Source organism: Babylonia areolata, chromosome 20 (genome assembly GCF_041734735.1).
Source record: "Babylonia areolata isolate BAREFJ2019XMU chromosome 20, ASM4173473v1, whole genome shotgun sequence".
NCBI lineage: Eukaryota > Metazoa > Mollusca > Gastropoda > Neogastropoda > Buccinidae > Babylonia > Babylonia areolata.
Window position 1 is genome coordinate 30,016,745 of NC_134895.1, and position 23,594 is coordinate 30,040,338.

At 41.1% G+C, this 23,594-nt stretch overlaps 1 protein-coding gene across 4 annotated transcripts in view; it reads left to right on the forward strand.

The window, feature by feature from the left end:
• Nucleotides 1–23,594, forward strand: part of LOC143295389 (phospholipid-transporting ATPase ABCA1-like) — a 177,073-nt gene that overhangs the window by 54,515 nt on the left and 98,964 nt on the right. For all 4 annotated transcript variants that reach the window (XR_013057013.1, XM_076607059.1, XM_076607061.1 and 1 more), the window contains exons 18-27: nt 1,771–1,992; nt 6,131–6,335; nt 6,847–6,954; nt 7,546–7,726; nt 10,681–10,812; nt 11,466–11,605; nt 17,533–17,670; nt 17,850–18,145; nt 18,518–18,611; nt 20,261–20,469. Coding sequence is in view for 3 of the 4 variants with exons in the window: in XM_076607059.1 (XP_076463174.1) it covers nt 1,771–1,992; nt 6,131–6,335; nt 6,847–6,954; nt 7,546–7,726; nt 10,681–10,812; nt 11,466–11,605; nt 17,533–17,670; nt 17,850–18,145; nt 18,518–18,611; nt 20,261–20,469 (1,725 nt within the window). In the remaining variant the exon portion in view is untranslated. The remainder of the gene's footprint in view (nt 1–1,770; nt 1,993–6,130; nt 6,336–6,846; nt 6,955–7,545; nt 7,727–10,680; nt 10,813–11,465; nt 11,606–17,532; nt 17,671–17,849; nt 18,146–18,517; nt 18,612–20,260; nt 20,470–23,594) is intronic.

Consider the following 23,594-nt stretch of genomic DNA (forward strand, 5'->3'; position numbering starts at 1 on the left):
AACAAAAGAAACATTCACTTAAAAATCTCTCAGTGAAAGAATTAAATGAGGTGCTTAATAAAGATCTAAAGGCAGCATGGAAAATGATTAAAAATTTGCAGACAGTGGGAGAAAAAAACAAATGTAAACATCAATTAAATGCTTCAAAATGGATTTCTCATTCAGAAAATTTAATCAGAAAAGACATGGAAGTAAATGATCATACATTAAGTATCAATACGTAAATTTCTGAAGAAAAAATATGGAAAGCATATCTTAGTCAAAAAAGCAAAAATGTATGCAATAATAAATGAAATGATCAAAAGCAGTCTTCCGGTTGTATAAAAACCACATTTTAATCAAAGAACAAGCCAGATTTTGAACCCGCCCCCCAAAAAAACACTAATCAAATTCTTGTTTTGAAAAAGGTAATAGATGAGACATAGAAATTAAAAAAACAGTCGACTGTATGGCTGTTTTGTAGATTTTCAAAAAGTATTGGGCAGTGTTTGGCATGATGCAATGCTGCTGAAGCCACACCGAATAGGAATAAAAGGTAAATGTTTTAATACTATAAAATATATGTATACAAACGCTAAAACCCACACAAAATTACAAGATTGTTTCAGCAGATAATTTATTATTGAAAAGAGGGTACATCAGGGAAATACACTCAGCCCAACTGTATTCAATATTTTTCATAAATAATATCACCACAGATATGACAGATACTCCCCCCCCCCCCCCCCAATTGACAGTACTGTGATTTGTAGTAGTCAACCAGGAAATATAGTTATGTTTTTATTCATAGCACTGAACATGTAGTTTTTGACACAGTACAATGAATTTTGTTTCAGATGAAAGAAAAATGATTGCTTTCTCAATAAAAGTTAAATTTTGAACCTGAACTCAATATCTTGGATTTTTTTTGTTCAGTGAGAATGTGCAAAATATACTGAAAATGCTCAAAATTTCTATTTTTAGCAACTGAGGTCGAAGGTAATCAACACTATGTTCCACATGTATTTAAAAAGATATCATAACTTGAAAGTTTATTTTATTCTGATTACATTGAATATTACACATGAAGTTTGGTCCATAAATGCACATTGCTTTTTCTTAGCATTTTAAAATTGCTGCACAGTTAGTACTAAAAAAGAGTGAAAAATTCTAAAACTGTTGAGAGTTGAGGTTTTATCATTATGGCAATAATATATTCTATTCTGTTCTATTCTATTCACACACACATACACACACACACACACACACTGTCTCTCACATAACATAAATGTCATATTCATGTTTGTGTAAGTGTCCTATTTTTACATCTTTGTAAACAAATTGATAAATCTACATATTATCTCTGTTTCGATCTGTCTCTCTGTGTTCTCTCACCTCTTCTTCTCCTACTCCCTTTCCTCTTCCTTCCCCTCATATGTGTGTGTGTGTGTGTGTGTGTGTGTGTGTGTGTGTGTGTGTGTGTGACAGTTATAAACAGCTTTGTTGAAGTGTGCTTTGTCGAAGTTTTGTTGCCACATGCTTAAGACTGGAAACCCGATTTTGATCAATATCAAGTTGTTTTGAGATTAATATTATGGACACAAAGGGTGACCAAAGAGGTCAGAATAAATCTGATCCATGTACCTACTAAACGAGGATTGAAACCACCTAGAACGCACTAACCATTCAGCTGTCATGCTTGTCTTTGTTGATATATCTATGGTGTTGTGGCTGTGAACAACATAATTTGAAGAAGTGTATTATTGTGCTTTGATTTTGTGTCCTCTACAGGCTGGTAAAGTGTTAGAGCACTCTGACCCGACAGTGATCTTCATCTTCATGCTCACATTCACCATGGCGACCATTGCCCAGTGCTTCCTCATCAGCGTGTTCTTCAGCCGGGCCAACATGGCAGCAGTGTGTGGGGGGTTCATCTACTTTGTGCTGTACTTGCCCTACACACAGCTGGTGGTTTTTGAAGAGTACACTTCCACCTCCCTCAAACTGTTCACGGTGAGTGTGTGTCATGCTTCTGCTGCTTCTGGGCAGAGGGTAGAGGGTGGGATTGATAGTAGAATGTTCCTTGGATGATAACACAATGAAATTTCGTGTAAAAAAAAAAATGTTGTGATTTTATGCCTGACTTCCAGGATTTAACTTACTTTTATATACTGTTTTTATCATTATATTCATGTGTCCAATGCTAGTGAAAATAACAAGTCATGAATGCTGTTGTTTGAAAATGTATTCAGGACCATAACTTATGTAGGCACTGTATAAACATATTTTTTCTCATCAACTTTACTAATTAATATTCAAAACTAGCAAGTAAATGAGTCTCTTAAATGTATACAGGGTCATGACCTGAGTAGGGACTAAATGTTTGTTCATCAACATAAGTCATTAACCCTTTGCCTGCCAAACATTTGAGCAATTTTGTCATTCCTGTATACTGAGGAAAACCCCCCCAGGGTTTCCACCAAAGTGCAAAAACCCCCCAAAACATCCATTTCTTTCTTCAAATACAAACATATTTCCATGAAATTTTGCATGATGATTGCTCATACGTTGTACGTTAAGTAGGTGATAAAGTTATTATAATTTATTTGTATAACTGTTTTTATTCTTGCTTTAAATCCAAGTCAAAGAAGATTTCCATGAGATCAAGTGGTTAAAAATTATGTGCATCACAAATAATTCCAGGATTTCCAGTCAAATTTGTTTTCGATGGGTGCCTGTGGCACAGTATCACAACAGAGACTGAAATAGCAGCCACCCAGCTGTGTTCTGGCACCCAGCCAACAGACAGCATCCTCCCTCCCAGCACTGGCTGGTGGCCAGCCTACCTGACCACCACTCTCTTCACCCTTTCAAGCTGCGTGTGTTCAGTGTGTTACTTTACTAATGGCATGCTACACAGGCATAGACTGCCCAATCTTGGCACAAAACTTATATCATTGTTACTTTCACTGTGTGTCATGAAGTGGGTTGTGACTGTTGTCATCATTTGCCAAATCTGTATCTGAAACACCACCCTAACTACACAGGTTTTCATCCCCACTGTCTGTGTCTTTCAGTATTTGCTGAGCCACTTTTCAGGCTGTAAAACCTTCAGAAAATGAGCTGAGACTGATCTTTGCTGGACAACACCATTTTGACCAACTGTGTCTACAAGTGACTGCAATTTCCCACTACCAATGAGTCATACAGTAGAGACAATACAAGTCCAAGGGATGTAAACAATCTTCAAATATTCTAGAAGATTGGAGAAACAAAGTAGGTTGTTTCCCTTCTAATGATCAACTGTGAATTGCTGAGGAAACGTGGATGTGAGAGTAATGTCCTGTGAGCATAACACTGTCACAAAAGGGACACAAATCTCACTTCCCAAGGCAAGCAGCGGGTTAAGGCCAGACACTACAGTAAAGTTCATATCAGAGGTGTTTGTTGCCTTAATTTAAAATGTATTACACTTTGAAAGTATATTTACTGGGAAGTTCAAAACTATTCTTTTTTTGGTGTTTGGACCTCCAGTTGCCATGGAAACAGTCCAAGATGGCTGCCAAACAAAATTTTTTTAAAGCCTAAGGCTTTTTTTCAATTGCACTTAGCCAAAATCTGTTTTTTGATCTAGTTTAGGAATGTTAATATCTATAAAAGTACGGATAGCTTTTTGATGTAATGACAAATTTATATTTTTGAGAATTTTTTTTGGTCAACGCAGTTATATTGCACCGATTGTTCTAAATAAAATTCAAATAAAACATAACTATACATTTTGTTTCAAAAAAGCAATGCGTACTGTTAAGCACCATACTTTAAAGAAGCACCATGCCAAATTTTAAGGCTCTGTGTTTATTTTTGTGGAAGTTTTAGCCATTTGAAATGTGCATAGAGTGCGAAAAACAGAAAACCCAGAAAACGGAGAAAGAAGAACAGAAACTTTACTGGTTGAGTGTTGTTCAGCACAAGTGATAAAAGAGTACAACTTACTCACCCAGCATGTTAATCCACAGCACAGCAACCACCAGGTAAGAGAAGAAGTTGAAATTGAAGTGTTTTGTGGCCAATAATAATCCAGTTCACAGCTCACATGATGACAAATTCACAAAGAACGTGAAATGGTTTACACAGATTGGCAGACACATTCCAGTGGTCTGGCTTTCCCATACTCCTGATATGAGAGCAGTTTTGGAGAGCACAGTGGAAGGGGGTATTTACAAGCTAGTGTCCTCCTGCTTGGTAGGCATCTGGATCCCTGGCCTCCTCCTCTCGGTTGTTGAGACGTCGTAGGGTGGCGTACTCCTTCCGCATGATTTTTGCAGCCTCGCTTTCCATGCCTGGGGCATGTGCTTCCTTCCAAGCAGCAAGCTCAGCATCAGGAAGATTTTTTGATTCTGCTAGCTTACATGCATGACAATACTTGGAAAGCACACAGTAGTCAATGATAAGACCGGTCAGGATGTCGATGCAGATGCCAACACCATACAGTGATGTGAATCCTCTCTTTTGCCATGTTCCATCATATGAAACACTGATATTGATGACTGGATTTTCACCTTTATCCAGTGCCTCCTGCAGGTCTTCATCGGTCTCTGCATACGCCTGCCGGATTGTAGCTGCCGTGCGTTCTAAGAGTGTTGACCCTGATTCAATTTCAGCAGCTGAAAAATGCATAATGTTTGCGAGATATTTGTGCTGTGCTCACAACTATATCATTTACATAGTTTACTTTCCTTCCTCAGGTGATGAGTCTAAATATCACACACACATACACATATACACATACATAAATATATAATATTGCAATGACACACACACACACACACACACACACACACACACACACACACACACACACACTGTGCATAATTTACACACATAACTGATATACATGCATTCAACCATTCATGAACACACACACACACACACACACACACATGGATCATAGTCAAGACTGAACAAGCAAAACTTTGCCTGAGTGACTGATTCAGTGGTTGACAGTGTAATGTTTCACTAGTGGTTATCAGTGCAGGGATGTGTGCACACTTGTGTGTATTTGTACTGCACAGTTAAAGATAAAGATTTTTTTTAACCATCAAAAAAACCTCACAAACATACCTGTTACTTTCTTGTCATGGGCCTGGAAAGTTTTCAAATGCATGCCTGGTATTCCCATGACAGTGCTGAAGGTTTGAAGAGCAGTGTAGCTGTCTCCCAGTTCATGGCTCAGCATGGTCATCCTGTTGTTTACTTCAAAACCTGTTTCTTTTTGTCATTGAATCCAGTTCGTGGGGATGAGAATTCGCACTTTTCATAACCACAGCCATCGCAGCACATGGCAAGCTTTGCCGTTTCTTCGAAGCCACGCTTTCAGTCGCTGCCGCATCACATTTGGCCCATTTTGCTTTTGCAGCAGCTATCAAGTGCAATCATCTCTTTCCTTGCTTATGCCGAGGCATGATGAATCCAGGAGATGTCTTAGCTGGCAAAATAATCAACAATTGACGAGAAAAAACACTTTCATGTCAGCATTGTTGTTATTGGACGGCCATTTTGGCTTCTCGACGAAGGGAGCCGAGCGTGCCCGAAGGCTGGTTGAAACCCAGCGGAATGAAATCTGATTGGCTGAAATTTCCACTGGTGTCAGTCTCATCAATGAAACTGCACAGTCATAGTACTCTATGCCCTTATTTGGGAAAACTCGGGAAAGTTCGCGCGATACAGTGTGTGTGTAAAATCGCTCGCAGTGTTTTATAGTCCGTTTCAACAACTAACAGAACCGGGTCTGTGCATTCACAAGATGACGCTGTTTCTGTTGATATGCGATATGATAGGCTTCGGGAAATGAAAGTATACGTTGCTAAGGTGTAAAATCAACACTTTTGGACGATGTTTGAAAAATTCAGACAAAATCAACATCAGGAAGCAACTTTCATTTGCAAATATAACACCTTTTGCGACCGATTTAGTACAAAATATGAAACTGACTATAAAGATTAGATGTTGAAGAAACAAATTATGCGAAAAAACAAAAATCACAAAAATCATGATTTTGGTCAAAATTTCACTACCGTGTCTGGCCTTAATACTCCAAACTAGCAAGTAAAGGAGTCTTTTAAACTTGTCATAATGCATGTGTGCACCACAGTGCCTGTCGTCCAACATAGCCTTTGGGTTTGGCTGTGCCTACATCGCACGCTATGAGGAGCAGGCTCTTGGGTCACAGTGGAGCAACGTGGGGGAGAGCCCTGTGGCCATTGACACCTTCAACCTGCAATGGTGTATCTTCATGATGGTGGTTGACACCTTCATCTACCTCACCTTCACCTGGTACATCGAGGCTGTCTTTCCAGGTCCTGTCATTATAGCTCAAGGGTTTTGTAGGGGGTGAGGGGTGTGTGGGGGGGTGGGGTTGTATGTGTGTGTGTTGATTGGTTGTTGGTTTGGGAATGGTTTAAATTTGTGTTTTTATGATGATGAATAAGCTTAAAAAAATGAAAGAAAGAAAAGGAGGCTGAACTGTCTATGGTAGAGAGGAATAAGGTGTGTGTGTGTGTGTGTGTGTGTGTGTGTGTGTGTGTGTCTCAGTGTGTGTGTGTGTAATAAAAGAAAAACACCTTTATTGAGGGTAAAAGAATAAGCCTGTACTGCTTTTTTTTTTTTTTTTACATCCCGCCCTCAGAAAAAAAGAGAAAAGAAAAATGATTAAAGAAATATAGGGAGTGGTGGTAGGGAAAGCATAGCACAAAAATCAGCCATTGCAAACAACACACAAAGATTTCTATGGGAAAAACAACACACGGACAGATGCAAATAATGTGTGTGTGTGTGTGTGTGTGTGTGTGTGTGCATGGTATGTTGCAGGTCAGTATGGTATCCCTAGAAAGTGGTACTTTCCAATCCAAAATTCCTACTGGTGTGGTCACAGTTACAACAGAGGTGTTGCAGAAAGCTCTCCTGGCAATATATACAGTGAGTACTTGTGTTGCCTTGTCTTTTTTGAATTTCTTTTTCTTTTTGTCTTTACCTCCCTTGCCCCTTTTTCTTATCCCCCCACCCCCCTCCCGCCTTCATTTGATGAGTGTGTGTTGCTTTCCTATTGTTTTTCTCATTTATGAATACTAATACTGATATTGATCATCAGTACTACTACTAATAGTAGTGTTATTGTTACCAACATCATCTTCATTATCTATCATCATCATCACAATGGTTTATTGAGTGAAACCATTCTTTAGGACATGTAGACACACTGATACCCACTAAAGTTTGTATGATACATCATGCAACATATAACTGCACCACACCTCACTACATCCCACTGCCCCTAACCTCACTGCACCGCTCCATATCATGCTATACCACACAATACAGCATTCCAGTGCCTCACACAGCACTGCATCACGCTGCTGATCAAAACTGCACCATAAAGAACTCTTCACCACATGTCTACACACCCTTCCATGATACCACTTCACTCATGCAACATCTTGCTTGTTGCACTACTTATCTCACTTTGTGATTTTATTCTTTATTTTGTCTTCTTTTTCCAATATTGTGCAGCCGACAGTGAGAACATGGAGGGGGAACCCAGTGGGTACAGAGTTGGCGTGGCAGTGCGCAATCTGCGTAAGGTGTACAGCATGGGCAAGAAGCTGGCTGTGGATGGACTGACCATCAACTTCTATGAGGATCAGATCACCTCCTTCCTTGGCCATAATGGGGCTGGCAAGACCACTACTTTGTAGGCACCTGTGTGGTGTTTGGAAGTTTTATTTTGATTTTTTTGTGTGTTTATGGTGTGTAAGTGAGTGTTTTTAGTGTGAATGTGTGAGTGTTTTGAGTGTGGATGTGTATGTTTGCATGCTAGGGTTGGGAAGAATGTTATGTTGTGTAGATATCTGTATGGTTACATTTGTATCATTTATGTTTGTCTTATTTTATAATCATGTATTGTTATTTTTGACACGGGACCTTGGTTTATTGTCTCATCTGAAAGACTAGATGCTCAGTTTGATTTTCCAGTCAAACCTGGAAGAAAGGGCAAGAGCAGGATTCGAACCCACACCCTCATTGACTGTCTGTATTGGCAGCTGAGTGTCTTAAATCACTCTGGACGATGGAACACTGTAGCGTTCCTGACGTAAGATGCGGTTCCAGACGACGGAGCACTATAGCATTTTCGACTGCATCACAATCGCAGCTACACCGGGCATTGCAGACATGTCAAGGGTCGAATGGAAAGTTTCTTCGTGAGATTCCATAACAATACACTCACCGGCAAGCCATTGACCTTGGCACCCACATGACAAGCTAATCTGCATACGCATTGAAAATGGTGTCACAGGTGATACAAGTGGCAAACTGTAGAAGACGTTGAATTAAGTATCTGCAGTGAAGAAAGCTACCAGCAAGAAGGTACTGACAGTGACTCAGGTTCTGAGGGCAGTGAAGAGGGAGGGGGGTGGGTGAACACAGGTCGTGAGGAAAGGGGTCAGTGGGTCAAGTACAGTGAGTTTCATTCAGTTATTTTATGTTTTGTATTTTTGTGATTTTTTTCCAAACCCTAACAAATGGGTCGTCTGTAGGGAAATGCAAGGGAGAAAACTGTCCTGAGTGAGTTAATCATTCTGCTCCTTCTTCCACTTGTGGTAAGAATGCATTTGAATACTGAAGTGATTTGTGGTGAGAATGCAGTTGAATACTGAAGTGACACATGTGCACATAATGCATGTGGACCAACTTAATACAAGAGAGGTAAGGCCTTCAAGACTCACTTGTGATACACTTAAAAAAAAAAAAAATCTAATCGTTAAAATGGGTTCTGTATTTGTTATTATAAAGCTTCGGGTTAAAAGAAAAAGAAAAAAGAAAAAAAGAAAAAGTCCTAATGTTCATTCTAGTTTTATAGTTTTAAACTTGATATGAAAATTGAGTATTTTATTGAACTAATAACATATCATTTTTAACTGTGAATTCCGACTGATTCTGTGGATATTTTTATGGCAGTTTGGGGCATAATCCAGTAAGTGATGAGGCGTTCACAAATCTTTCTTTGAATAAGTATTTAACAGTCTCCTTCTCCAACTTTCCATCATATGTTATCATGTATTATCGATTGAATATAGGATTGAACGGGCAGGTCAACAACTTGAAACAAAATTGTGTCATTCGCGTTCGCGAAGAATATGAGCACGCGCTTTGAATATGTATAAATATGTGTATGCAATTGATTTTTGCCCATGACCTTCAGGGCTCAGCCAACAGATCTATAAAGTCTACTCGTCGTATTGATTTTAATATTTTCCGAAAAAGACCACTTGGGCAAATGAACATAGTGAAAGCCCTGTACACTGACAGTAAAACACACAAGCTTTTTATGTATTGAGTATAATTTCAAAATGTAATGTTTAAGATGAGAAAGATCAGTTTAAAGCAAATTGAGGCCCCTAGCATTAATTACAGATTAATTTCCCTTTTTTACTATCTGCACCAAAACGTTTGCAAAATAAATATAACTTCCATGCTTAACAAAAGAAGTTGCTTTTCGAACAAAAAATGATAAAAATGACTGCTCTTGTTGTTGTGTCAGAATATCAGATCAAAGTGCCAAGTTTAGAGAATTAAAAAAAATATATATAACAGTAAATTCAGTTTGCATATTATTTGGCTTCTTTTATATTTTTTTGTGCCCATCCCAGAGGTGCAATATTGTTTTAAACAAGATGACTGGAAAGAACTGAATGTTTCCTATTTTTATGCCAAATTTGGTGTCAACTGACAAAGTATTTGCAGAGAAAATGGCAATGTTAAAGTTTACCACAGACACACACACACACACACACACAGACAACCGAACACCGGGTTAAAACATAGACTCACTTTGTTTACACATAGTGGATATAGTTGTGTTTACACACAAACTCACACACAAACAAACAGCACACATGCTTACACAAGTATGCACACACACTTTAACCCTTTCCCCAGTGGGATGCCAGGGGTCTTTCAGTATAAATAGCATCCCCGCTTTCTGGAAAATCTGTGCTAGAAATTTCCTCTTTTGTGTTGCTGTCTTTATTTTTGCCTTTTTTCTTCCTTCACTGTTGTCTCCTTTTTCTGCCTTCCCAGTCCGTTCCCCTTCTAATAAGCAAAACTTGACACTGTTCTTTCTTTTCTGCAGTCGATGATGAACTGTGTGTGCTGTTTTGCACGGCCTGGTCTTATTTGCCCAAAGGAGCAAAATTGTTAGGATAATGTGTCATGAACTGTGTTTTGTGGGTTTCTCTTCGTAGGTTTTTGTGTGTGTGTTTGTGTGTGTGTGTGTGTTGTTTGTGTGTTTGTGTGTGTGTGTGTGTGTAGATGTGACAGTTATGTGTTGACATGGTTGAGCATTTGTATGGTTTGGCAGTCCTGATATGGCCCTGTGTGGTCGGCTGGACTATAAGCAAATAAACAACAAACGTTAACCCTTGTACACATGTACATTGTACACATACCACCATGCTCACACATGCATGCAAATGCACGTGCACACACACACACACACACATTTGCACACACACACACACACACACACACACACATTTGCACACACATTCACTCACACACACACACACACACACACACACACACTGATTTGTATATTTGTCATGTTACTCCCATTTTATGTGCGGAAAATCCTCGTTATGTGTGCAGGTCCATCCTGACTGGTCTGTTTCCACCAACCAGTGGCACAGCATACATCAATGGCAGAGACATTCAGACCTCCATTGATGAGATCAGGCAATCTCTTGGAATGTGCCCACAGCATAATGTTCTTTTTGAGCTGTAAGTGTATATCTGGGACCTTGCCATGATATGAAAGGATATGATATAGAGAAAGATTAAATAACAGTCCTTTTGCATAGTTTTGAACAAATGTGGATCTTGATAGCATCGAAGCCATTATCCTAATCCTCAGTGAAAAAAAAGTGTTCAGATTGTGTGGTCCTTCAAGTCTTGCTTTCTTAGTGACCTCAGATGTTTTATTTCCTTGGGTCAGCATGTCTAATTTTTGAACAAGTGTTCCACCGGAGCTGAGTGAAGACACTTGTTTAAGCATGGGAGTGAAAAGAAGAAGGGTACTGCTCATATTTCTAACTCAAATATATGTATATGTGCGCACACACACAGAGATGCACATACAAACATGAGCACACACATGCATATGTGTGTAACAACTTCTTTTTCTGTTCTGTTGCTTGTTCCTGATTTTTACTGTGTTATGATTTTTGTGATCCATGTCACTGAAAGATAAATGTTTGGGCAAGTCTTTGGAGAACTTAGGGTAGACAATTTAAATTTGTTTATAATGACAATGATTCGCATTTGTTCTGCATAAGTGTGCAAACATGGGCATGGACAATTATATGTTGTGTGCACACACATACTGGAATAAATACACCCATCATAAGTATTTCAGTATTGTGTTTTTTTGCCAGTTTAACTGTGGAGGAGCACATCTGGTTCTATGCACGTCTGAAAGGAATGCCTGAGGCAGATGTGAAAAGGGAGATGACTCAGATGATCAAGGATGTTGGGCTGCCACACAAGCGCAGAGAAATGTCTCGAAATCTTTCAGGTCAGTTTCATTAACTCTATTGTTCCTATTTTTCTATGAACCATTACTTCCCCTTAGATGATCAAAGATGTCGGGCTGCTACACAAGCACAAAGAACTGTCTCAAAATCTTTCAGGTCAGTTTCATTAACTTCTTTGTTCTTCTTTTTCTTGGAACCATTACTTCCCCTTGTTTCCAGATTCCTATGATATATATGTTCCCTTCATTCCTGGATTTAGAGAGGAGAAAAAAGTATGAGACGGGGTATTTATTTTAGAGACTTGCCGCAGCATGGCTCGTTACAGTACACTAAGATTGTCATGTGTGAGGTTCTTTAAGTCAGAGGTTCTTCTCTGCAACTGGTAACCAGATAACCCCTGCCACATGTGGGGAGTAAACCCAACATGAAAATCTGATCTGGAGAGGGATAGTCTCTGCCAGATTTGCCACATCATTAAACATGGCTTAAGGTAGGTGGTTGCTGGCCCCCCATTCATAACGTGCGGCATGCATGGCCCACCAGTATGTGGATACGCCCTGGTGCTCATGAACCAGCCTCCATGTATAGGTCAAATACGAAAAGGTCATCCCAGTGGTTGAGCAGGTGGAAGAGGAGACATCTTCTAGTAGCTGCAATGGATAAAGGTGCCTAAACAATGGGTAGGGAGGCTTGTGAGCATGCTGCGAGAACTGCTGTGGACCCACAACATCTAGGGCTTGTCTAGAGTGTGAAGCCTGGGTTTGGTGGAATGTACTGAAGAAATCATCATTGGTTCAACAGGCAGAAAGGTGATTCTCAGCAATGTGCCAGGGAGTGCTTAAAGGGCAAAGTGAGACACATGCAGAACACTGCATCCTGACCTATCTCCAGCCTTCTCAACTATATCTTGCCTCTGGGTCCAGATAGGCTGGGATGAGAGAGTGAGGCTGATGACTTGTGCCACTCTCCCTCACTTTAATCCAAATCAAATGCAAGTCATGACTTCAAATTTCACTGTGCAACACCTCAAGTCCTGTGGCAATAGGGGAGTGGCGAAGCAGCAGATGTGAATACACTGAAAGCTGTTGTCACAAACCTGCACACAGGCAGTCCAGTGCATAGGGTCGCTCTCTACTGGACCGAAGCAGCAGTGGAGTTCAGCAGCCTCCTGGGTGAGCAGCCCTCTTTAGGATCGCTTTGTTCACCTCCATGGAGGAAAGGGCTGGAACTGGTGCGTCAAACACAGCCTGCTTCACTTCTCCCTGGCCAGCATACCGCGGCTGGTGGAGATCCCTCATGGCGGTCGACTAACAACAAAGAAGAAAGTGATGGTGCTCAACCTTGGCACATGGAATTTGAGAACTCTGTTGAATAACATCATGGCAGACAGACCAGAGAGAAGAACCCTTTACATGACAAAGGATCTGATCCTTGTAACAATTATCACCCAATTTCTTTACCAGGGCAAAGTTTTTGAAAGGTGTATTCATAAACATTTTTTTAGTTTCCTGGTAATTGATGACATTATTTCCCCCTCACAGTCTGGGTTTTTCCCTGATGATTCCACCGTGATCAACTGTGTCTTTCATTTGATTGTAAAGTTACAACACAAGCAGTATATTTTGATATATCGAAAGCATTTGATCGTGTGTGGCACAAAGGACTTATTTATAAATTGAAAGTGAATGGTATTAGAGAGAAACTACTAAAATGGTCTACAGATTACTTATCAAAATCGTTATCAAGCTGTTGTAAATAAAGGTGACAAGTTGGAACATAAGAAAATTTGTTCAGATGTCCCTCAAGGCTCAGTTTTGGGTCCGCTTTTATTTCTTATTTACATTAACGACATTGTTGACAATTTCAAATGAAAAGTAAAACTCTTTGCAGATGAAACAACTATGTCCCTAGCAATGAATAACCCACACACTCAAGTAGAAATATTTAATTCTGATTTGGATAAAATAAGCAGTTAGGCCAAACTCTGGAAAGTTAAGTTCAACAATGAGAAAACAGAATGATTAAACTTTGTACAAGACAATAAACCTGTTTTACGGCTAAAATTTGTTCTTCACATTTACTGAGCACAGACAAACACAAGCATCTTGGTATCATACTCCAGAACAACTGCAAATGGGATGCACATATTCAAAGTATAATTAACGTAGTTACCATGTTACTTTCTTGTCCAAAAAAGTTGTAAGTATAAACGTAGAAGAAAATCCCTTAAAATAATGTATGAATCATATATATTACTTCATTTTGGTTATGCTGATTTCATTTGGGATAATTGCTCTGCCACACTATCAAATTCTCTGGAAGATCTGCATTTGGAAGCAATAAGAATCATTGTTGCAGCTGTTCGAAGAACCAGCCACCAAAACTTATATAATGAGTCTGGCTTTTGTACACGAAAAGAAAGAAGAGACAGGCACAAACTTATATAATGTTATAAAATGATCAGTGGCATGTGTCTAGACTATTTGTTAGACCTTCTACCTGATCTTGTTGCAGAAAGGAACCCATACCATAGATGTAGACCTCTGGAGCGTACAGTACCAAAATGTAATACTGAAATATATCGGATATCTTTCTTTCCTTCTGCAACAACCCTGTGGAATTCTCTTCCTGATGATGTCAAGAATTGCAACTCTCTAAGTGCATTTCAGTACTACTTGTCTGCTGATTATCCCATTGTACCTATGTATTATTATTTTGGTGAGCGAAAGGAACAAATAATTCATTGTCGATTCCGTCTTCAGATCTAAAAAATGATATGTTTCATGCCACTTAGTGGATGATCCATTCTGTGATTTTGGCAATGGTAGAGAAACAGCTGAGCACTATTTGCAATTGTGTCCATGTTTTAGTGTGGCTCATAGAAATACTGTTTTAAGTCTACCCGTAGAATATATTCGGATACATACTCTCCTGAGTGGTAATTTCAATTTTCATCTTCACATAAACATGCTGATATTTGAAACTGTATACAAATTCATCAGTGAATCCAGTCAATTTTAAGTATGCACTCTTTGTGGTGTGTAGGTGTAACTCACCATATCTTCTATACTGAACTTGTAATTTTTCCATACTTCCTGTCTAGTCGGTCTAGTTTAAGTATGATTATGTGCGGTGCTATTCCCTTTCAATATGTATCTTTTTTCTTTCTTTTTTTCTCTCTGCTTTGTCTCATTCATTGGTTTCTTGTTTTTCTGACCTTTTACTGCTTTCTGTTGTGTACAGTAAATCTTGAAAATGATGATGTTTCTGTTTATTGTAAATTCTTTTAGTATATTAATCTCCACGGCTGCTCAAAAAAGGAAACAATGACTGCAATGACTGTCATGTATATGCAGTTGGAAAACATGAATTTCAACATGATTACATTTTGTAGCGTTCACCAGCCGTCAAATAAAACCAAAGAAATAATCACATTCCTGAGCACGATATAAGCTGTTAGCTTGTTGTTGCTCCACTGTCTATGTGTACATGTATAGCATGTTTACCAAATAAAGTTTTGTTTAAACTGAACCAACCGCACTGGTTGCCAAAGAGCTAGCTCGCTACAATGTGGACATAGCAGCTCTCAGCGAAACTCGCCAAGCAGACAAGGGCCAGCTTACTGAACGTGTTGGTGGATACACATTCTTCTGGATGATCACAGCAGTGCTGAACAACCAGAAGCAAGCGTGGGACTTGCCATCAAATCTCACCTCGCCTGTAAACTCACCAGGCTTCCAGAGGGTATCAACGACCAACTGATGACACTTCAGCTCCCACTCTCAATCAAGAAGAGTGAAACGCTGATTAGTACCTACGCTCCCACCATGACCAACCCAGATGACATTAAAGACAAGTTCTATGAAGAGCTCGATTCTCTCATTTCAGCAGTCCCACAGTCAGAGAAGCTCATTGTTCTCAGGGACTTCAGTGCCAGAGTAGGGATAGACTACCAAACCTGGGAAGGGATCATTGGAAGATGGCACTGGCAAGTGTAGGAGCAACTTTCTTCTGTTCCTTAAGACATGTGCCACACATGACCTTGTCATCACCAACACCCTTCCCATCATCATCAACACCCTGTTTCACCTACCCACCCATAAGATGACATCATGGATGCACCCTCACTCGAGGCACTGGCATCTTATAGACTATGTCTTCACCAGGAAGAGGGACAGGCTGGATGTCAGACTGACGTGAGCCATGTGTGGTGCTGACTGCTGGACTGACCACCGCCTCATTGTGTCCCAGTTCAGGCTTCGCATTCTGCCCATGAGAAAACCCCAAGGTCAGAAGACTGCAAAGAGGCTGAATGTGTCCAAGCTGAAAATTGGCAAAGTTGCAGAAGAACTTGCTGACAACATTGAAGACAGACTGCCAGACACACCACATGAAGATGGGACCAGTGTTGAGGAACAGTGGATAACTCTCAAAGACGCTGTCTACACTACTGCTCTCGAACATCTCAGACCAGCAACCCAGAGAACCAAGACTGGTTTGATGAGAATGATGAAGAAATAGAGGCATTGATAACAGAAAAACCAACTGTTCAGAGCGCATCAGAATGACCCCATGTCACAAACCAAAGAAAATGCCCTTGCTAACACAAAAAGAAAGGTGCAGAAGAAACTTCGCGAGATCCAGGACAGCTGGTTCAGCAAGAAGGTGATGAAATCCAGGGCTATGCAGACAGCCATAACAAAAGTGCTTCAGGTACAGAACTGATGGCAGTTGTTCAACCTCAGGCACCTGCAGGCTGTTACAAAGGTGAAAGAGAATGTCATCAGAGACTTTTTGTTTGCTGATGACTGCACTCAACACCAGCACAGAGCTGAAGATGCAGTGTGAAATGAACTGCTTCTCACGAGCCTGTGACAACTTCAGTCTTACCATCAGCACCAAAGAAACTGAGGTTATCTACCAGCCTGCCCCAGCAAAGTCATACCAGGAGCCGCACATCACAGCAAGGAGCGGAACCTACAGGCAGTTGACAACTTCACCGAACTAGGCATTACGCTCTCTGTTGCAGTGGACAACAGCAGGATCGTCAAAGCCAGCGCTGCTTTGGGAGACTCATTGAGAATGTCTGGGAGTGGAGAGGACTCAGCTCTACCACCAAGCTTAAGGTATGCTGTGCAGTGGTCCTTACGACCCTCCTTTACAGTAGTGAGACTTGGACTGTCTACAGCAGACATGCCAAACAGCCAGGTGGGTTGGACATATATTGTCAGAATGCCCAGCCGACTGCCGAAGCAGCTGCTGTACAGTGAACTGTGTCAGGGCAAGGACTCAGTTGGAGGGCAGAAGAAATGCTACAAAGACTGATTCAAAGCGTCTGTCAAAGACCTGGGCATTGACATTAACGCATGGGAGACGCTTGCTCTGGACCATCCACTTTGGTGCAGCAAAATCACCACAGGAGCCTGTGCAGCTGAAGCCAGGTGCATCACTGAGGTGCAATAAAAGCATGCTGTGTGCAAGGCCTGAGCAGCATTCACTGCCACAACAGCACCCACTCTCTTGTGTCCCACATGTGGGCGAGCCTTCAGTGCCTGGATTGGCCTCATCAGTCACCTCCAGACCCACAGCCACTGATCTTCCATCTGACTCTTGAAGCCATGGTCATCTTCGAATCTGAAGGATGAACATCATCACTGTAGAATTGGACTAAAGTTTTTATTTACCAGGAACTTTGATATGCAAAGTAGCACTAAAGGCAAGGTCACACACAAAACCTAAAACATCTCAGCAGCCATCCAGAAATTTGATTTGCTGATATTGTCACCTGAAAGCCATGCACATTAAAAAAGCAAGAGCTGAATTTCATTGTAACATGTGTTTTTGGTGAATATCAAGATACAAAATGAAAATTGGCGATCTTGGTGAAAGGTATTGGAATGTTTATGAGATTCTGCCTTTCCGATAAAAAATACTGTGATGACTGAAGCAGCTGTGTGTTGGAAACCAGGTGGAATGAAGAGAAAACTGTCAGTGGCCATTGCTTTTGTTGGTGGATCACGCACAGTCATCCTGGATGAACCCACTGCTGGAGTTGACCCATATGCCCGCAGATCTATTTGGGAACTACTACTGAAGCTGAGGAAAGGTATGTGAATGTGAGAGAGCAGGTGTTTGAGTGTGCATAAATGGTGTTGGTATGTGTGTGAGTAATGGAGGGTGGTTGACAGATGTGTAGACATACATTATCAGTCTCTTTCTCTGTATATATTTATTTGTATGAATAGTAACAATGGCATTTTCTGTTATTGTTCATACATCCCCCAGGACGAACAGTGATTTTGTCCACTCACCACATGGATGAAGCGGACGTACTGGGGGACCGCATTGCCATCATATCCCATGGGAAGCTCTGCGCTATCGGCACCAGCCTCTTCCTGAAGAACCGCTTTGGCAGTGGCTATTACCTCACTCTGGAGCGCAGCGAAGAGCAGTGGGTCTCTATTCAGGAGGTGAACCTGGGGGAGAGAGACAGGAGGAGGAGGAGGGAGGAGACAGCAGTCAGTACACAGGATGGGACTGTGGCTGCTGCCTGTGCTGGCATCACTGCTGACAGCTCTGTGGTGAGGGTTCAAGCTGTATGTGGATGTGGCATGGATGGTGGTCATGGCAGTGCTGTGATGTCTGGGGAAAAGGGATGGGATGTCAGTGTGTGTGTGTTTGCATTAGTACATATGAGTCTGAGCTTTAAGCCTCATTATTTTGTTTGCTGTGGATCTCTCTTGTTTGCCTCTTGCTCTCTACCTCTGTATTCTGTTTCTGTTTTCACCATTTTTCCAACACGCACATTCTCTAAGAAGTATGTGTGCTATCTCAGGTTTTCTTATATATTTTTACTGGTTGCCTTCTGTTTTCCTGTCTTGCTGTGTTCTGTGTATATTGAGGCATTGTCCCAGTAGTGATGAACGCATACACATTGATTGATGTATAAACAGCCATCTCTTGAAGACGAGGGATATGAGGACTGCAGCAATGACAACTCTGAGGAGCTCCATACACCGTCTTCAACGGCAGACTGTATGATTCCTGGTGAGTGTGTGTGTGTGTGTGTGTGTGTGTGTGTGTGCGCGTAGTTTGTGGGTTTATGTGGTGTTGTGTGTGTTTATGTGCAAGTGTGTATGTTTGTGTTGTAAAGAAAGCTGAGTAGATTATGAGGTGTGCACGCATCTGTGTGTGTTGGTAATTGGGTTAATTCAGTGCCAGTGAATGTTTATGTAGTGCCAGTGAATATTTATGTGTTAGCCTCTGTATGGTATGCATGGTATGTTTTGTATCAGTCTGTTTGACTAGGTAGGTGTATGGGTATGTGTGTGTGTGTGTGTGTGTCTGTGTGTGTGTGTGCCCATCAGTTTAGTTGTTAAGGAGAGGGATATGTCAAGCGGAATGTGCATGTGTGTATGAATATATTAGTGTTTCTTAACCCTTTCACTGCCAGGAAAATAAGATTTAAGTGAAATCTATTTGCCAGGGTTTTTTTCCACAAAAAACGGGTATAAATTTTAAAAAAATGCTGTGCTCTTTGTTATTGGAGAAAGACCCATAAAAGTATATATTTTCTGAAAGAATACAAAACACATGATGTTTTCCCATTTATATATTTTCAGTGACATGCTGTTGTTTTGGAATCAGTGTTTTTTTTTTTGTCACTTTTTCAACTTGTTCATTACAAACATTAGTCAGGTAATTTGCACTAAAATATATTTTCTGGACAAATGGATATCTGCACACACAAAATCATACTAGAACAACCACATTAAAAATTTTTAAAAAGGGACAAATACACAATGCATTGTGACTTCTCCAAGGGATAATTTTGGTGTCATATACTGTACCATGTCAAACTAATTTAAACTAGGCCTGTCGATTGCTCTGCTTGGCCAAATTTTGTGTGGCTGACAGTGAAAAGACGAACCGTCTTGCCGGGTCCGCTCTTAGCCAGTCAACAAGTGATAATATGGATGTGAGGCCACACCCCCTCAGTCTCCACCCCCCTCCTCTTCACCCCTCTCACATAGTCACTTTATCCAGTTCTCAGCAGACTGCGTTGGCTGAGTGCCAAGAAAATCGCCCACGCTGTGTCCTGCTAATAATTCAGTCACTTTCTGTCGTCTGCTAAGGTTTGCACAGCCGGCATCACTCACTGATAGTCGTATCTTGGCCACTCTCTTGATTGCTCCCTTTATTTTCTATCAAATCGTCCAATAGATGTTCACCACTGTCTTCTCCTTCAAATTTAGTCTTCAATTCTTTCTGAGCATCATTTAAAGAAAGCAATCTTGGTTGATTTAGTTTGCCATGATTGCATGTCTTGAGCACGCCGTCAGTCCGACATTTTGTTGAGTGAGCGAGGAGAGGAGTCAGGCAAACACTGCGGCCAGTAACCCATCCAAAACGTTCAAATAAAGGACTGCCTCATGATGTAGATGATGTTTCTAGCTGTGAATAGAATCTAGAAAGATTCCCCAAGCTTAAACTGCCAGGATTTTTGTCAGTGAACTGAATGCAAACCAGGGAAAAGTCAGAATATTTCGATGATGAGTTATCTCGTCATATAGGCAACCTAGGGGTTAATATTGATTATATTGATGATTCTCTGCGAAGGCATGCGATTGTTGTCTACGTTGGTGTGCTTTTGAATCCATGTATGTTGGAAGCTTAAAATGGTGTTTTGTTGCCAGGGTTCTCTTTGTTCCGACTGAGAGCATTTGTTGAGAAGTATGTGCCAACCGCTCAGATGGTGGAGGACAACAGCATGGAGGTGTGCTTCCAGCTACCAGACAGTGCTGCCAGGTCAGGTCAGCTGACTGCCATGCTGGGGGAGCTGGAGAAGGTCCACAGGGCCTTGGGCATCTCCAACTATGGCATTTCTGACACCAGTCTGGAGGAGGTCAGTCAGCATGGTGTCCTGTGTGTGGTGTGGTGGTCGTTTGTTACTTTTACTTTCTTTTGGTGATGTTTGAAAGAAAAAGAAGAGAGTGTTTATGGAATATGGTGTGTGTGTGTGTGTGTGAGTGTGTGTGTGTGTGTGTGTGTTTGTGTGTGTGTGTGTGTTTGTGTGTGTGTGTGTGTATGTGTGTGTTTGTGTGTGTGTGTATGTGTGTGTGTGTGTGTGTGAGATATCATTGTACATAATTAACTTTCAGGCATTTATTCTTCTTTTCACTTTCTCTGACCACACTACCTTCCTTCGGATACTTTTTTTAAAAATCACAAACATCTTTTTTAACATTTTCATTAGACAAACACATATACAGTCAAACAAACAAACTGAAACAGATAAGCAGAAGACATACACACAGGTGCACACACACACACACACACACACACACACACACACACACACACACACACACACACACACACAGAGGCACCCCCCCCCCCTACACACACACACACAGAGACATACACATTATCGTCATCATCATCATCATCAACATGAATTTTCTACAGAAAAGTATGGTTTCACTTACCATCCCCTGACTCCATGATCCACTTCTCTCACATGCTCCCCAATCATCCATCCAACCCACCCTCCCCACACCCCTCACCTCCATATTGAATGGATCCCCCTGTTATGTGAGTCTAACCATTTCGTGTTTATATCATGCAAACAGAAAATGAAGAAATGTTCACAATAAATGAAGATGAAAAAGAAAATTCTAAGTGTACTTAAGCAAGTGCCTCAAATGTTGGTAAACTTATATTGTAGGGAAACATGCATTGTTTATCACCTTCATGATAGCAGCAATAGTCTAGTCCGATGTAGGAACCATCGTTCAGTTTGGTACGATTTCACCAAATTTGGTACACATGCAGTTTTTTATGTTCTCTTTCAATTAAAAGGATGACACACGTGATCACACGCTGTTTTCATGCTTATATGTATACTCCTCAAAATATACTAAGTTCTATAGAACTTCTAATCTGGAAGCCAAATTCAAAATGCTAAATGATTTTGACCTGCTTCAAAATATGTAATAACATCATTCATGCAATCTTGCTATAATATGTTCTAATTATATACATATATATATATATATATATATATATATACTACGCCAATATTTTAGTGTATCATCTCAAAAATACCCTCCAAAATCATGAGTAATAGACAGATTGACAGCGAACATGCTTGGGATTGGTTAAATCACAAAAAAGGTTAGCACAAGGTCCTACCTGGTTAGTAATCCCACCTACTGCAAGCAGTTGTCCATTCAAGGGATTCAGATGTCATCTCTGTGGCAGGTGCCAGCACATGCACACAATTCTGTGCATGGAAGGCTGGCGCGGCAACAGTTACAGGGATTCCGGCAAATCTTCTTGCAGCCACACCTCACAAGTTCTTTGCAGATATCAGCTGCTTCTGGCAAATCTGACCAGAGAGGAGTCCACTGTCCACCTGGACTGCCCCTCCAGCCCCAGTTAGAAGGACTTGGGAGACCCTGAACAGCGCACAGTGTTCTGCCCCAGCAGTGTCCACCTTGAAGTACTGCCCGCTTGGTGTGCTGCTCCAGAGCTGCTCGAGTTGGGGGTATCCGTTCAAGAGGACGACCTTTGGCAAACAATTTCTTTCTTGCTGTGTTGACACTTGAACTAGGACAAGATTTGTCATACAGCAAGACCACAAAGTGTTCCAGAATCTCCATGTCTTCTTTGCTGATTTCAGACGGGCCTGCTGCCAGATGTTTGAATGCTGGGGTCACCTTTGGAAACATTTTCCAAACATCCCACGCCGTTTTCTTTCCGACACCTGCAAATGAAGAGGATGTATCACACCCTGTGAAGGAGTGAAAAAGTGGTAGGCACTCTGATACTTCTTTCCCAAGATTGTCAGCAATACCATGGCCTGAAATGTAGCGGAAATGTGCTCCAGTCCCAAACGCTATCCACACCTCCTTGGCTGGTATTCTGCTGACCGTAGCAACTGCAAGGACAACAACATCTGTATCCACTGTCCGGATCATGACGGCAGAGTGTCCTTTCAATGCGCAATCTTGGAGGTGCAGAAGTATGCGGGTATCCGCTTCCTCATGATCACATGGAGCCAGGTTGTCTGTGCTGGTTTCCTTGGAAGTCAGAACATTTGTAGCCAGAGTGCTGACCAGCAGTTTGTTTGTCTTGATGCCAACCGTGATACTTTCTGCCAACATGCTGAAAAGTGCTTCTTTGTTGGCACCAACTCTCAAAAAACTGCTCCAGTTGGTTGGCAGTGGTGTTGATTCTTTTAGGCTGATATGGTCACCCTTTCCTCTTTTCTCCCTGGTTCCATTTTTCAGACTGTCAGGCAGATAGTGATCCCAGATGACATCCACACGTTCACAAGAGTCTAGCTGCTGGAGGATGTAGGCTTTGAAGACTTTCTCTGTGTAGTCTCTGAACGTTTTGCATCCTGGTCTCGGTGGCAACATCTGCACTATTGCTGCTCCATCCAGAATTTTGGCTGTGACGGCAGGGGCTTCTGATGAAGAAGGGACCGGGTTTTCAAGGCATGTTAGAAGGTCAGACTTTTTCGTCAGTCTCAGCATACCACGATCCGACAGTGAAGGAGGAGCTGCTTGATTTTCGTGACTGAAAAATTCGTCCAAGTCACCATTTCTTGACTGGCATGCGATGTACATTCTGCCAAAAATTTCACAGTTGTTCTTTAATGATGTTATTTCATGGACCTGTCTAGATGGCTTTGATGAAGATGAAGTGTTAAACAAGAGCAGTTTGTTCTTTGGAATGGTGTGATTGATGGGTTTGGTACACTGAACCAGCCGTTCTTCGACATACTGATCATACTGTTGTTGGCCAGTATTTTGGATTGACCTGAGCGAGTCAACACTGTTTTGGTTCATCACTTGACGAGTGTCCAAGGTCACCATGCTTTTGATGTCTTCCATGAAAGGATTGCCCAGTTCTTGCATTGTATTGAAAAGAGTGTTCATATCTTCAGCAAAACCTTTTTGGAAACTGGCTGTTTGCTCGTGGTGTTGCAATTTAGGTTCTTCATTTGTGTATTTGAAACTG